Below are 14,605 nucleotides of genomic sequence, written 5' to 3'. Positions count from 1 at the left end.
CATCAGGTAAGGTCTTTCTTTTCCCTGATGAAACGATGGTTTAACCATCCCAAACATTTGTTGTACTGTTTGGACTATCGGACTGGGAGGACTGGGCGTCATCACCACACACAGGATTCGCTTCTTTCACAGTCGAGGGAGAAGAAGACGATGGATCTTTGTGAACAAGGTTTGTTTCATCGTTCAATGAGGTAGCCTTTGGGCAAGAACGTTTCAAGTGTCCAAAATTACCACATTCAAAACATTTCAAGGTGTCAGTGGTTATGTACACTGATGAGCCAAAACATTATGACCACCTGCCTCCAAATGCTATTGGTCCTCCATGTGCCACCAAAACAGCGCCGACCCACCGAGGCATGAACTTTACAAGACCCCTGAAGGTGTCCTGTGGTATCTGGCTCCAAAACATGAGCAGCAGATCCTTCAAGTCCTGTAAGTTGCGAGGTGGAGCCACCGTGGATCGGACTTGTCGGTCCAGCACATCCCACAGTTGCTCAATCAGATTGAGATCTGGAGAATTTGGAGGCCAGGGCAACACCGTGAACACTTCATCATGTTCCTCAAACCATTCCCGAACAATGTGTGCAGTGTGGCAGGGCGCATATCCTGCTGAAAGAGGTCTCTACCATCAGGGAATACCATTGCCATGAAGGGGTGTACTTGGTCTGCAACGATGTTTAGGTAGGTGACACGTATCAAATTGACGTCCACGTGAATGGCCGGACCCAAGGTTTCCCAGCAGAACATTGCCCAGAGCATCACACTCCCTCCACCGGCTTGTCGTCTTCCCATGGTGCATCCTGGTGCCATCACTTCCCCAGGTAAACAGCGCACATGTACATGGCCATCCACGTGATCTAAAAGAAAACGGGATTCATCGGACTAGGCCACCTTCTTCCACTGCTCCAAGGTCCAGTTCCGATGCTCACGTGCCCATTGTAGACACTTTCGATGGTGGACAGAGGTCATCATGGGCATTCTGACCAGTCTGTGGCTATGCAGCCCTGTACACAGCAGGGTGCGATGCACTGTGGATTGTGACATTCCTCCCATGAGCACCATTAAAATTTTCTGTGACTTGTGCCACAGTCGACCTTCTGTCGGTTCGGACCAGACAGGATAGCCTTCGTTGCCCTCGTGCATCGATGAGCTTTGGGCGCCCAACTCCCTGTCGCCGGTTTGTGGTTTGTCCCTCCTCCGACCACTGTCGGACTGGGAGCACCCCACAAGCCTTGCCGTTTCAGAGATGCTCTGACCCAGTCGTCTGGCCATAACAATTTGGCCCTTGTCAAAGTCGCTCAGGTCTTTACTCCTGCCCATTTCTCCTGCATCCAACACATCAACTTCAAGAACTGACTTCATTTGCTGCCTAATATATCCCACCCCATTGACAGGTGCCATTGAAACAAAATAATCAATGTTATTCACTTCACCCGTCAGTCAGTGGTCATAATGTTTTGGCTCATCAGTGTGTACTTGGTAATCATGATTATCAATTTTGTATTTTAAAACAATGTTCAAGGTTCTTTCAACGCTAGAGGGAGGAAGTACCACATAAGCTTGTCTCCGAAAAGACATCACATGCTTCGTCCGATCCTCCTGGCTAGGTAAAGGTAACATAGTGATTTGAGAAACCACAGTACCATAACGAGATAGTTCGGAGCTCAGTGTCTCGTTTTTCAAGAAAGGAGGAGCGTTTGAGATAATGACCTTCACGACCGCTGTGTCCAGAGGGGGAGACGAACATGAAATATCCATCATCTGTTGATAGTCCGGTAGATACGATTTTGTGAACCAGTTCTGTCTCGGATATGAAGATAGCCACATGTTTGTTCATTCACGAGGCTGCACAAACTTTTGTCAATTCCGATTATGTTTCCCGTAGTGATAACGAGATCCTCGATGCTGATGTCGTTGGGAATGCAGATGATGCCGTGTTTACGTGTTAATGCTTCAAATACCGTATAACAGGAAAACGAAGTCATATTTAGGAAGGGGAGGAGGGGTGATTGCTCTCGTGCAGTAATTAAAAACGAGCCGAGCCGGGTTTTCAAAGGGATAAACACAGCTACAGTGAAAAAAAAAATCAGCTGAAGGGTCGGGATGGTCCGCCAACTAAAAGCGCTCTCTCTCTGTCTCTGTCTCTGTCTCTGTCTCTGTCTCTGTCTCTGTCTCTCTCTGTCTCTCTCTCTCCCTCCCTAGGAAGTTAAGAGAAAACGGGGGGGGGGGAGCTGAACGAAAAGGCAAATAGCAAGGACAGAGGGGTGGGGTGACGACGACGCAAGGGAAGGTAGAAGTGCTGGATCTAAGGAAGAGGGGAAGGTGGGGGCACAGATAGAGAGCAACGATGCACAGAATAAACAAAGAGTGAGAAGAGGTGATAAACGATGTGAAAAGGGATAGAAAGGCAGAGCATATCGGAGCTCACCAAGACCCCACAGCCACCATGGCACTCTACTCAACTCACCAATAATCAGTTGAGAGACAGACATAGACACACACAGATAGAGAGATAGATATATGGGCGAAGTGGTTACGACCTCTTTGGCTCACGAAGCAGGGTTGACGAATCCACGCAAGAATGAGTGGATCGAGTGGTGAGGGTGATGGATACAGGTGGACCAAAAGATGAGAATAAACCGACTGCGGGGTTGAGGGAAGAGGGGCTTTTGAATTAAAGTTTGGTGAAGTGGATTGAAAGCGGCAAATGGGGAGACATCACACTGGGAATACACAGACTATCCTCACAATGCATTTTCCCCACTCAAACACCTGAACACAGGGCAAGGATCTATTTACACACAAACTAAGAAATAACTCTTTCTGGGGAACCCGAAGTAACTACATGTACAACATGTACATTTCCAAAACTGTAACAACATGTACGAGCCGTGGTTGTTGCCTGCAAATTGCACAATAAATCTCTCTCTCTCTCTCTCTCTCTCTCTCTCTCTCTCTCTCTCTCTCTCTCTCTCTCTCTCTCTCCCTCTCTCTCTCTCTCTCTCTCTCTCTCTCTCTCTCTCTCTCTCTCTCTCTCTCTCTCTCTCTCTCTCTCTCTCTCTCTCTCTCTCCCTCTCTCCCTCTCCCTCTCCCTCTCCCTCTCCCTCTCCCTCTCCCTCTCCCTCTCCCTCTCCCTCTCCCTCTCCCTCTCCCTCTCCCTCTCCCTCTCCCTCTCCCTCTCCCTCTCCCTCTCCCTCTCCCTCTCCCTCTCCCTCTCCCTCTCCCTCTCCCTCTCCCTCTCCCTCTCCCTCTCCCTCTCCCTCTCCCTCTCCCTCTCCCTCTCCCTCTCCCTCTCCCTCTCCCTCTCCCTCTCCCTCTCCCTCTCCCTCTCCCTCTCCCTCTCCCTCTCCCTCTCCCTCTCCCTCTCCCTCTCCCTCTCCCTCTCCCTCTCCCTCTCCCTCTCCCTCTCCCTCTCCCTCTCCCTCTCCCTCTCCCTCTCCCTCTCCCTCTCCCTCTCCCTCTCCCTCTCCCTCTCCCTCTCCCTCTCCCTCTCCCTCTCCCTCTCCCTCTCCCTCTCCCTCTCCCTCTCCCTCTCCCTCTCCCTCTCCCTCTCCCTCTCCCTCTCCCTCTCCCTCTCCCTCTCCCTCTCCCTCTCCCTCTCCCTCTCCCTCTCCCTCTCCCTCTCCCTCTCCCTCTCCCTCTCCCTCTCCCTCTCCCTCTCCCTCTCCCTATCCCTATCCCTCTCCCTCTCCCTCTCCCTCTCCCTCTCCCTCTCCCTCTCCCTCTCCCTCTCCCTCTCCCTCTCTCTCTCTCTCTCTCTCTCTCTCTCTCTCTCTCTCTCTCTCTCTCTCTCTCTCTCTCTCTCTCTCTCTCTCTCTCTCTCTCTCTCTCTCTCTCTCTCTCTCTCTCTCTCTCTCTCTCTCTCTCTCTCTCTCTCTCTCTCTCTCTCTCTCTCTCTCTCTCTCTCTCTCTCTCTCTCTCCCCCTCTCTCTCTCTCTCTCTCTCTCTCTCTCTCTCTCCCCCTCTTTCTCCACCCCTTTCTTCCTCCACAATTACCACAAACGTGTGTGTTCTATGATCAATGTTTAGTTTAAGGTCAACCAGAGGTCAGTGACTTTTTTGACAAGTCACTGGTTAAATTCATACATGGAAACAGTCACCATGCACTATCATTGCAAATGGATGGGCAACGATCAGTTTTTCAAAGGAAGATGTGAGGTGGTTTCACATGATAATCGCTTGTTACCAACCTGACTTTGCCTCCATTATTTTTGGCATTTGTCCTGACGCATTGAGGATTGTGAGATTTCACCGCATGGTGAGATTTCACATTTTGAAAGAAAAATATTTTTAAAAAATGTATTATAAGCTGCAGAACATTCACATAATTTAACAGGAGGGTTTGTTTGATGTGGCACTGGGAGATGTTTAACATGCAATGTTGATTATCCCCAGATAATACTAACTTGCAGACTTTCCCAGTGTGTTCTATCAATCTGTTTCTTTTACCCATATCCCAAAACCTTATCTTTCCCCTATCTTAACTTATCTTTTACCTGCCCCTTTTAAGCCAAAACTCATTTCTTCAATTGCCTCACATCATCCCTGAGAGGGAAGATCTTGTTTGTATATTTTACAATTGTGCGATAGTAAACACATATTCCAAGTCATACTTCTCCCTCCTCCCGTCTATAAGGATAGGCTCTTTGCTCGTACTGCTATATTACACAACGATCTTTATCTTCAACCCTCCTTCGTGCTGTAATGCTTTTGAAAATATGAGTCTTCCTGCCAAAAGGTGGTTCATTATCTTTGGCAGTGGCTCTTCATGTATGGTTTTATAGAATAACAGAGAGCAAGTTTGATTTCGAAGAAACGTCAATGCAGGAGACTGCGATTAGGCCCATCAAGCCTGCATAAATTGTACCAACATCTTGGTACTTCGCCCTCCCCCTTCCAATCCCCACCACTTCCTGATACATATCCAACTCAATTCAAACACAATGCACCGATTCTGTTGTCACTGTCCTTGTAGGGAGACAATCCCATGTGATCACCACTGAGTGAAAGACCTCTCCTCTGCCTTACTACCGTCCTAACCCTCTTCTTTACTCTCGAAATGTGCCCCCTTGTCCTGCGACTGTCCATTCTGCTGAAAAATTAATCTGCACTTATTCTGTCTATATCCTTCATAATCTTAAACATCTCTATCAGATCCCCTCCCAATCCTTTTCTTTCTAATGTAAAAAGTCCTGTCTTTGCAGATATACAAGATCATTAGTTTTGCACCAACCCTGCTCCAGATAGTGATGACTGAGCAATTGGACAAGTGTGTTCGTCAAGCAGGTAAGGTATTGCTGGTTATTAAAATGACAGTTATATTCAAATATTTTAATTTGAAGTGTGCATTTTATATTCTTATGATTTGGCATAAAAGAAATATTGACAAGTATGTTGATTCGCCTCCGTTTGTTTGTGTGTTTGTTTATTTGTGTGTTTGTTTGCCTATCTGCTCGCCTCCAGCCCAAACCGCTCAACCGATGGAGATGTTTAAGTTCTGAAATTTTCAGAGATTAATGTCACTGACCCTGCGACGGTCCCGCATTGACGTTTCGTAAAATTTGGTCGACCGAACAGGTCTACATAGGCCCAAAGGCCAATTTGAGCCAAATGTTCTAAAATCCTCAAATTTCATCCGATTGACTTGACATTTGAACAGGATTTGCATATCAGGAGAGTGAATTCATCCACTTATTACTTTTGAGGTTATCCTCGGTCAAAAGGTCAACCCAAAATGGGCCAACTTTTAAAATTGTTTCTAAAATCTTCAAATTTAATTTGATTGACTTGAAATTTGAAGAGCATTTGCACATCGGGTCACTGAATTCAAACACCTATTAATTTTGAGGTAAATATATTCCAAAAGGTCAATTTGGGCCAAATTTTCTAAATCCTCAGTTTTTATCCGATTGAGTTGAAATTTGAAAAGGATTTACATATCATGTCACTGAATTCAACCACCTATTATTTTTGTAGTCACCATAGGCGAAAAGGTCAACATAGACCAAAAGGTCAACATAGGCCAAATTTCTAAAATCCTCAATTTTCATCCGATTGACTTGAAATTTGAAGAGCATTTTCATGTCAGATCGCTGAATTCAACTGCTAATTAATTTTAAGGTCAAAAGGTCAACACAGGCCTCACTTCTAAAATTGATAGATTGGGCCAAAAACTAAATATATCACAATATCTCAAAAAGATGTGGCCGAGTTATGACAAAACAACTTGATTGAGTTGAATAGGTTACGTGAACAAGCGGATTGGATTTTGGTTCGGATCCAGCTTATCAGTGGGATACAAAATGGAAACTGTTCCACCTGGCAGAGGTATGCGCTCCACCGAGTGCCATTCTACTTTGTGCTGTTTTGCCAAGTTGTCACGATGAGTGATTTTTCCATTTGTTTGTTTGTCTGTCTGTCCTCTCGTCTCCAGCCCAAACCGCTCAACCTACCGTTCTGAAATTTTCAGAGATTAATGTCACCGACCCTGCAATGGTTACGCTTTGAAGTTTCATAAAATTTGTTCGACCAAAAAGGTTTACATAGGCCAATAGGTCAATTTGAGCCAAATTTTCTAAAATCCTTAAATGTCATCCGATTGACTTGAAATTTGAACAGAATTTACACATCAGATCAATGACTTAATCGACCGATTACTTTTGAGGTTAACTTGGTTCAAAAGGTCACCATAGGCCAAAATACCAAATTGGGCCCAGTTTTCTAAAATCCTCATTTTTCATCCGATTGACTTTAAAGTTGACAATCATTTGCATATCAGGTCTCCGAATTCAAGCATCAATTATTTTCGAGATCAACATAGGTCAAAAGGCCAATTCTGGCCAAAATGGGCCAAATTTCCAAAATCCTCAATTTTAATCCAATTGACTTGAAATTTTAAGAGCATTTGCATATCAGGTCACTGAATTCAACCACCTATTCATTTTGAGGTCAACGTAGACCAAAAGGTCAACATAGGCCAAATTTCTAAAATCCTCAATTTTAATCTGATTAACTTGAAATTTGAAGAACATTTGCATATCAGGTCATTGACTTCAACCACTTATTATTTTTGAGGTCAATTATAGGTCAATACGTCAAATCTTGTTCACGTCCTGCTTTTCCGTAAGTAGTTGGGCCAGTTCCCAACAGACACCCTCTAATCATCTAATGTTTCAATGCTGCCTTTGGTTTTGAAATCCACAACCACTTTTTGTAATCCTTCATTTAATTCCTCAACTTTGTGGGACCTATCCAGGTAGAACTATAATGCCAGAATGATAAAACCTACAAACCAACCAACACCCTTTTCTTCAATGTAACCTTGCCTTTTTTTCAAAAATATGGTAAATGGCATATTTTATGCATTCTGCTTTCACTGTCTAATCAGTCCTAAAATGTATGTGCAATCCTAATGGCCTTGCTGATTCCTGCCCGAAACAGTGTTGACATAAATGCCGAGACAGTGTTTATATAGTTTGTTGATCAAGCAGTCCATATTTCTCCTCGTGTACTCTGCAGGTGTCATTTACTTGAAGAACATGATTACCCATTTTTGGCCAGAACGAGAAGCACCGCATGGTGAGATTATGCCTTTTAACATCCACGAAAATGATAGGCAGAAGATCCGGGATCAAATTATGGAAGCAGTCATTGAAGCTCCAGAACTCATCAGGTTTGGTTATAATTATTAAGTTGGTTGTTGTTTCGTATGCAGCCTATGGCTGCTGGTTGCATCATTATCCTGAAATGTGGATGTGCCGCTGATGTTATCTGTAAGCTGGTCCTCATGTTGCCGACCCCGGAAGGATGACAGGCTGAGTCAACTCACCTGGTGTTATTTCAATGGACTTAAAAGTTGAAAAAACTTACAAGGGACTTTCCTATTATTCATCAATCTTGATTTTTTTTTTTGTGTCATGCTGCACAATTGGATTGTATACTCCCATTTATCTTTTAACAAACTTATTTATGTTTTATTCGAATGCATATTTAGCCATTTCCCCCTGCACAGCAGGAGGTGAGGTTTTACAATCGCTAGTGTCTGTCTGTCTGTCTGTCGCTGCCATCCTGTCTGTTCTTCCAGGCCGTAACATTTTTAAAATTTGCTAAACCATTTGAGCCTTTGTCATCAAATTTTCAACAAACCTTTATTATGAGAATATGGAGAAAATAATTAAAAATTGTATCAAAATGTGAAAGGACAGTCATAGTAACAATAGATGGCCCTTATTATCCTGCCTCAACGCATCAAGTCTGAAACGCCCCATTTTTGTTTTATAATCGCTTCTGTGTTTCTTTCTTTATTTACCATTGAGCTTCATTGTGTCTGTCCAGGCCATAATTTATTTATTCTTTAAACCAATTCAGCTTTTGTCATTAAATGTTCAACAAGCCTTTATTTATGAGAATCTGGAGAACATGAAGAAATAAAATGGACAATTTTTTTTTTTAACTGCCGTTTTCGTCAAGTTTAATCGAGTAAAAGCGGATGTGGACGGGCTTTGCATTTCGAGTTGGTTTTGATCGTTTATTTATTTATTATTTATCTCTCTGCAAGAGCAAAGCTTGTGGAAGGGCAATGTTGAACTGACAGTGAGGTTGTGGGGCTGAGCACAATCAGCAAGTGAGTGAGAAGGGGAAAACTCTTTTTGGATGGGAGTGGAAAACTGAAGTCCTGACAAAGTTGACACAAATGTCAGTCAAGACACCCCTAACCCCTCACAAATTGTTTGCATTGTTGAAGGAATACTTTGTGATGGGATTGATAATGAGAACTTCAATGGACCGAAACCTCATTGTTTACCTTGGGAATTCTGGGACACAATCATGGGCAGACCCGCCTGCCATTTTATTTCACATGATGTTTACAATCCGGTACTAGCTGACCAGGTGGCACCAATATATTATCTTTGCAAAGATGCCTAAAGTACATTGCTGTGTACCAAACTGCGATGCAACTACTCAGCATGACCATCCTGATTAATGCGCTTCAATGACTTGTGTGTCAATAGAAACATTAAATTTGGGAACAGCAGAAGTTGAACTTGAGAAGCAAACCTTATTCTAAATTTGCCTTTTTTCTGCTTCCACTTTTTATTGCAAAATGTAAATGACTCGATGTTACTTTGCCAAAGTGATACGATGTACAGTATTGATTTTGCCATTCTTTTTCATGTATTCCTCTGTGGGAGTTCAGGGTTCAGCTGACAACGTGTGTTGGCCGTATAATCAAGCACGACTACCCAGGGCGGTGGACAGCAGTGGTGGACAAGATCAATTATTTTCTCCAGAAGCAGAGCAGTGCATACTGGCTTGGTGCACTTCTTTGTCTTCACCAACTAGTCAAGGCTTATGAGTGAGATTTTGGGATGTGATACATGGCGGCATGAGTTTTGATAGCCAGACGTAAAATCATCATTGGTTAAAATTTAGCAAACGGATGCAAATGGAATTCTTATCAATTGAAATTATATAGTTTTAAATGTATTGAGGTCATTGATGAATGAATTTCTCATGACACGTTCTAGTCATTAATAGTTTTGGTTTCTGGTCATCTTTATCATTTCCATTTGTACGGTCTTGATAAAGTGTCCTTGTTGGAAGGGCAAGAGTTGATGTGCTCTTCCACAATGTTGGTGAGTTTTTTTTTTTTTTTTTATGTGAGAGTCAGTGGCAAAAATAATGAGAATGTTCCCTCCTTCTCCCCCTCCTCTTCCCCCTCCTCCTCCCCCTTCTCCCCCTCCTCCTCCTCCTCCCACGCTATCTCCCTCCCCCATCCCACTCTGTCCTCTCCACCTCCGTCCTCTCCCTCCGCTTCTGTCTCCATATATGTACCCACTCCCTCTGCCTCCATCTCCATCCTTCCCCTGTGGTTTTAATAGAAAACAAGTCTGAAGACAACGATGGTTCACGAGCGGTATTTGACGATGTAGATCGTTTCAGACGTCAAGGATAAGACAATGTGATGATGTTTGATCAAGTTATAAAAATGATCAACATGATGTGGTACGAGTGACTGATTATTAGCTGCAAAATGTTGAAAACCCGGTTTCGTTAAACAACTTTAAAAATTTGACCTTTGCATAACCTTTAAAGGTCACAAAACAATGTTGTGGACATTAAAATAAGGAAACAGGATACGTGCTATAGCTTATTGGAGTTAGTTCATCGAAGAAGGTCGAAAACTCGGTTCGATTCCCACAACTTTGAAAATTTGACCTTTGTGAACTTTAAAGGTCAAGGATTATGACCTTTGGTGCAAAACTTCCTCTGGAACATTCCAGGAACAATATAACGTCATATCGGCTATATGGCATTTCGCACTCCTCGGATTATCCATACTTTGATGAAATCAGCGTAAAAACAAACTTGAAAGGGGCGCCACGGGCAAGGTGTTCGAGATAGAGCAAAATGGTTGGAAGACTTTAGGTGGGGAATGACCTCAAGATTATGCATAAAAAATATTGCCATCCTAGCTCTCAAAGTTTGGGCGGCCATATGATTTTAATGTCAAAATTCGCAATTTTCTAAGTTCATGACCTTGACCTTGGGACGAAAATGAAAAATTGAGCTCCATGGGGCTATGCAGGTGCCATTGGGCGAACCAAATACCGAAACCCTTGTCCGATTCAACAAACCCCCTAGGAGAAGATGCAAATTGAAATGGGCTACCCCCTAAAAACACGTTTTTTGGGCGTGGCTCCACCCATAATGGGCACACCACGCCCATTCTCAGGAAAACACAACTAGATCATGATATAAACCTCCCACCAAAATTTTATCAGGATCGGATCAAAACCCACGGAGCTATGCTTGGGACAGAAAGACAGAAAGACAGACAGACACACAACAATAACGAATATAGTGGTCACTTATTTTTTTCGTGAAAATATTTTTTCGTGAACTAATAACTCTCAACCCTTCCCCTGTGGTATTAATTTTTTTTTTTTAACCTTTCTATATCTGTCTTTCTCTTTCTCTTTATCTTTCTCGTTATGCATTGAAAAGTTGCATAGAGGAGGGAAGTATTTGTATTTCCATGGGGATACTGCATGTATATAATAGTTCTTGTATATCACTTTTGGCCTGGCAGTCTTATTTAGGGAAAAGGGCGAAAAGACCAGTGATACCATGTTCCTCAACTGATGACCCAGGCTGACGCAACATGTTGGTATCTTGTATGCATCTCGGATATATGTATTATTTTGAGTGTACTGTGAGAGTGGAAGTCTGTTCATCTCCATGTGTTTTGTGTTGTATGAGTGTTTCATAAGCGGAAGGAATTCTGAAGATCTACTATCTCTCTTTTGCCCCCTCCTAACATATTGGGTTGTTTGTGTCCAACAGATACAAGAAGGCAACGGATCGTGCCCCGATTGTGGAACCAATGCGACATCTGCTCCCCGTTTTGCAGCAGATCCTGACGCAGCTTCTGCCTGATGCCTCACAGTACACAGTGCATCTGCAGAAGATAATCCTCAAAATCTTTTATGCACTTGTTAAGGTTGGTCCTGCTCATTTTAATGTCTTGGTTGCTTTGTTTACATCTGTTTTTTCTGCACATCTTTAAACCACTTTTATAACTGCTTTAAAGAGTACACCTTTTGCTTTGTTACTTAATGTAGCCAGGGTATATAATAATACTTCTGTTACGTATACACAAGTTGTTTATTTTGATTCCTATTTTATTCTGTAGATGGTGTTACAATGGTTCAAATACTGTAGTTTAGATTTTGCTGCTTTCTTAAAATATATGCATTGCACCTTATTATTTTTTGTGTTTAGAAGATGTGTATGTATATATACTAGTGTGGTATGCTTACACATTGTCAGCAATAACAAACCATACTTCCCCATTGTCTCGGGTCGCTCACCTGCCTTTTTTTTTTCATTTATTTATATTTTCATTTGCGGATGTCCGACAATTCTGTGGATTTTTCCGGTGTACCAGCTTCGATGTCCATCGGCACAAAATTTCAGCTTTCTATGTCACCTGGAAGGTACCGATCCTCAATATCAGTCAGTGAGTCAGTGGTTAGAAAGAGCTTTGTATTTATATGTTGACGCTTGCTGTGTGTGTGTGTGTGTGTGTGTGTGTGTGTGTGTGTGTGTGTGTGTGTGTGTGTGTGTGTGTGTGTGTGTGTGTGTATATAGATATATAGATAGTGATATATATATATATATATATATATATATATATATATATATATATATATATATATATATATATATATATATATATATATATACACACAGATGTTTGGTACTACAGAACTTTAATATGGATACAAACAAACACGACATAATAGTGACCGAAGCTTTTCCTGCTGCACTCTTCAGGGTAAAAATCGCAGCAATTGAAGGAGGAAGTGAAGGCGCTTGCTTTATACGCAGGTCTCAATAAGGTAGACGCTGATTCGTTTAACTGTGATGAAGCCACGGTAAATCCGAATGCCCATTGGTTGACTCATCATCTTCACCTCGAGCTCCCATTGGCTGGAGTAGAGTTCGTCGATGATTGACGTTTGCAACCACATCCTGGAGAGATGGGGGATGGGTTTCCCTTAAGGTCCATTCACCATTTATTACCGTACTTCCCTTGATCTTTCCATGCTGAAAGAGACACAGAGATCGTACAAATTCCTGTTTTGAGGGGGAATATCCCTCAACGCATTATCAGTTCTAAAATGAAGCACAGCACGACAGTGGAGCGGATGTTTATTCTGGATGAGATCGGGCGCTTGAATCGCACAAGGTCCACGCTACATCGCATCCGACGCAATGCCTGGAAGGAAGCACGTGGTTTCATGTCGCTATGTGACAATCCGGTTATGTAGATACATTGCTGCGATTGACCAACGTGCAAAGATGGCGGCGCAGAAGAAATGCGATCGTACAATCGACTGGTTGAAGGTGAAACGATTCGGTTCCCTGATCAGACTCATCCCAGCATGTACTCAATAAATCGGACTATAAGCTGTCTGACACGGAAAGGTTCGCGTTGGCACCAGGCCCGTCGCCAGGGCTCAGTATTAAAGGGGGGCATATGAACTGGACGGGGGGGGGGCACAATTGTAACATTTCATTTTTTGATAACCCGGTGTGCTATTGTATTCATGCAGCATTGACGCATCTATACTGAGGTTGCCGTCGCATACTAACCAAATTTATCTCAGCTAGATTTAATATGTTCCGATGTTTTTGGCCTAAAATTATTGGAATGCAGGAGAGCCGCAACAAACTGGCACATTCACAATGCAGATATTTAATGATTAGACAATTGGCACCAATTCAGGTGAACTTATACAAGGTGTTGTCAAGAATTGGCATTAGAAAATTAATATACCAGAGATACAATGACTAAACCGGGGAGGTTGGCTCCAGATTCAGTGCACTTTCAAATAAGATACAGTAGGCTATGACCTGCGATCATCACGTTAAACTATCAACAGCAAATACGACCAGCCTGAAGATACCACAAAGTCCGCATTTAAAGCAGTCAATTACACAGAGGTAAGGTTATGCACAAAGCACTAGATATGGGATATGCAAAGCACCAAACACAACATTTAACTTAAACATCAGAAGTACAAAGCAGCTGACCACGGTGGGTGCTGACCACAACCACAACCGCAACCTTTTTCCTTTTCTTAGCCATTTTCGTATATCAATATCTTTTTCTACTGCTGCGAGCTCGCGCTCTCCGTGACTCGTACCTCGTGACTCGTGTCACTAATGTCACATTTGACGGTTGACGGTTTTATTTATTAAATGATGCATGCACCAAAAACAGGTTTTATCTGCATAATTTCAAATGTAAGCACGATTGCAAACACACATTTTTAATTTTTATGAGAAAATTACTTTTGTTAGATGGAGGGTTGTGAAGGTCACGCGGTGCACTTCATCTTTAATTATGTAAATTTATGTCTTTTCCTTATTCATATTATGACTATATTACATTTATACCTAACTTACAACCAATCAGGTAACCTGCTCAATAGGGCCTCCATATCGAAGACGCTGATTGGCTATTCCTTAAAACGAAATGATCCACGATATATATTGTTACGGCTGTGGAAATTCGCATTACACCATAAAGGGTCCTCAGGTGAGATATATCGGTAAGTTCATGTGTAGTTAGCCCAAACCCGTTGTATAGAGGGAATATATGTGATCCATTCGGGCTGCGATTCTTCAGTTAGTTGTTTTTCTTTTGCTGTCGTTATTTTGGTGCAAGAACAACAACGAACATCGCCACAACCAACATCTCAACAATCACGTCATTCACTACACGACGCCAACAATCACGCCATTCACACCACGACGCCACCTTCCACAACTACGCTACCACCATCTTCGCCACTTTCCATTCAACGAGCACCGTGCGGTCACGATCTCCGCGGGACGGATGAAAGGAGCGGAGTGGCAGCAGCAACAAGGGTGCGAAGGGGCATCTCGCGCCCAAAACTCCCGCTTAAATATCTCCCGCCAAGATCTCCCGCCCAAAACGCCCGCGCAAATATTTCCCGCCCGAATCTTCCTTCCCTCGTCGTACGGCGTGTGGAGAAGAAAACTAACAACGCCTGTGGGGTTTTCCCGCCAT

At 43.0% G+C, this 14,605-nt stretch overlaps 1 protein-coding gene across 2 annotated transcripts in view; it reads left to right on the top strand.

The window, feature by feature from the left end:
• The window catches only part of LOC147024348 (importin-7-like), a 138,341-nt gene that overhangs the window by 29,406 nt on the left and 94,330 nt on the right, over window positions 1-14,605 (top strand). The window contains exons 2-5 of one of the 2 annotated variants that reach the window (XM_085884175.1): window positions 5,205-5,286; window positions 7,519-7,672; window positions 9,197-9,355; window positions 11,347-11,503. In XM_085884175.1, coding sequence (XP_085740301.1) covers window positions 5,205-5,286; window positions 7,519-7,672; window positions 9,197-9,355; window positions 11,347-11,503 — 552 coding nt within the window. Of the gene's footprint in view, window positions 1-5,204; window positions 5,287-7,518; window positions 7,673-9,196; window positions 9,356-11,346; window positions 11,504-11,950; window positions 12,000-14,605 lie in introns of those variants that run through there. The other variant, XM_085884176.1, reaches the window with a different exon arrangement.

Source organism: Eptatretus burgeri, chromosome 6, assembly GCF_056783735.1.
Source record: "Eptatretus burgeri isolate ZD-2024b chromosome 6, Ebu_testis_v1, whole genome shotgun sequence".
NCBI classification, from domain to species: domain Eukaryota; kingdom Metazoa; phylum Chordata; class Myxini; order Myxiniformes; family Myxinidae; genus Eptatretus; species Eptatretus burgeri.
The sequence above is the reverse complement of the archived record's forward strand: the minus strand, read 5'-3'. Positions and strand labels throughout refer to the sequence as shown.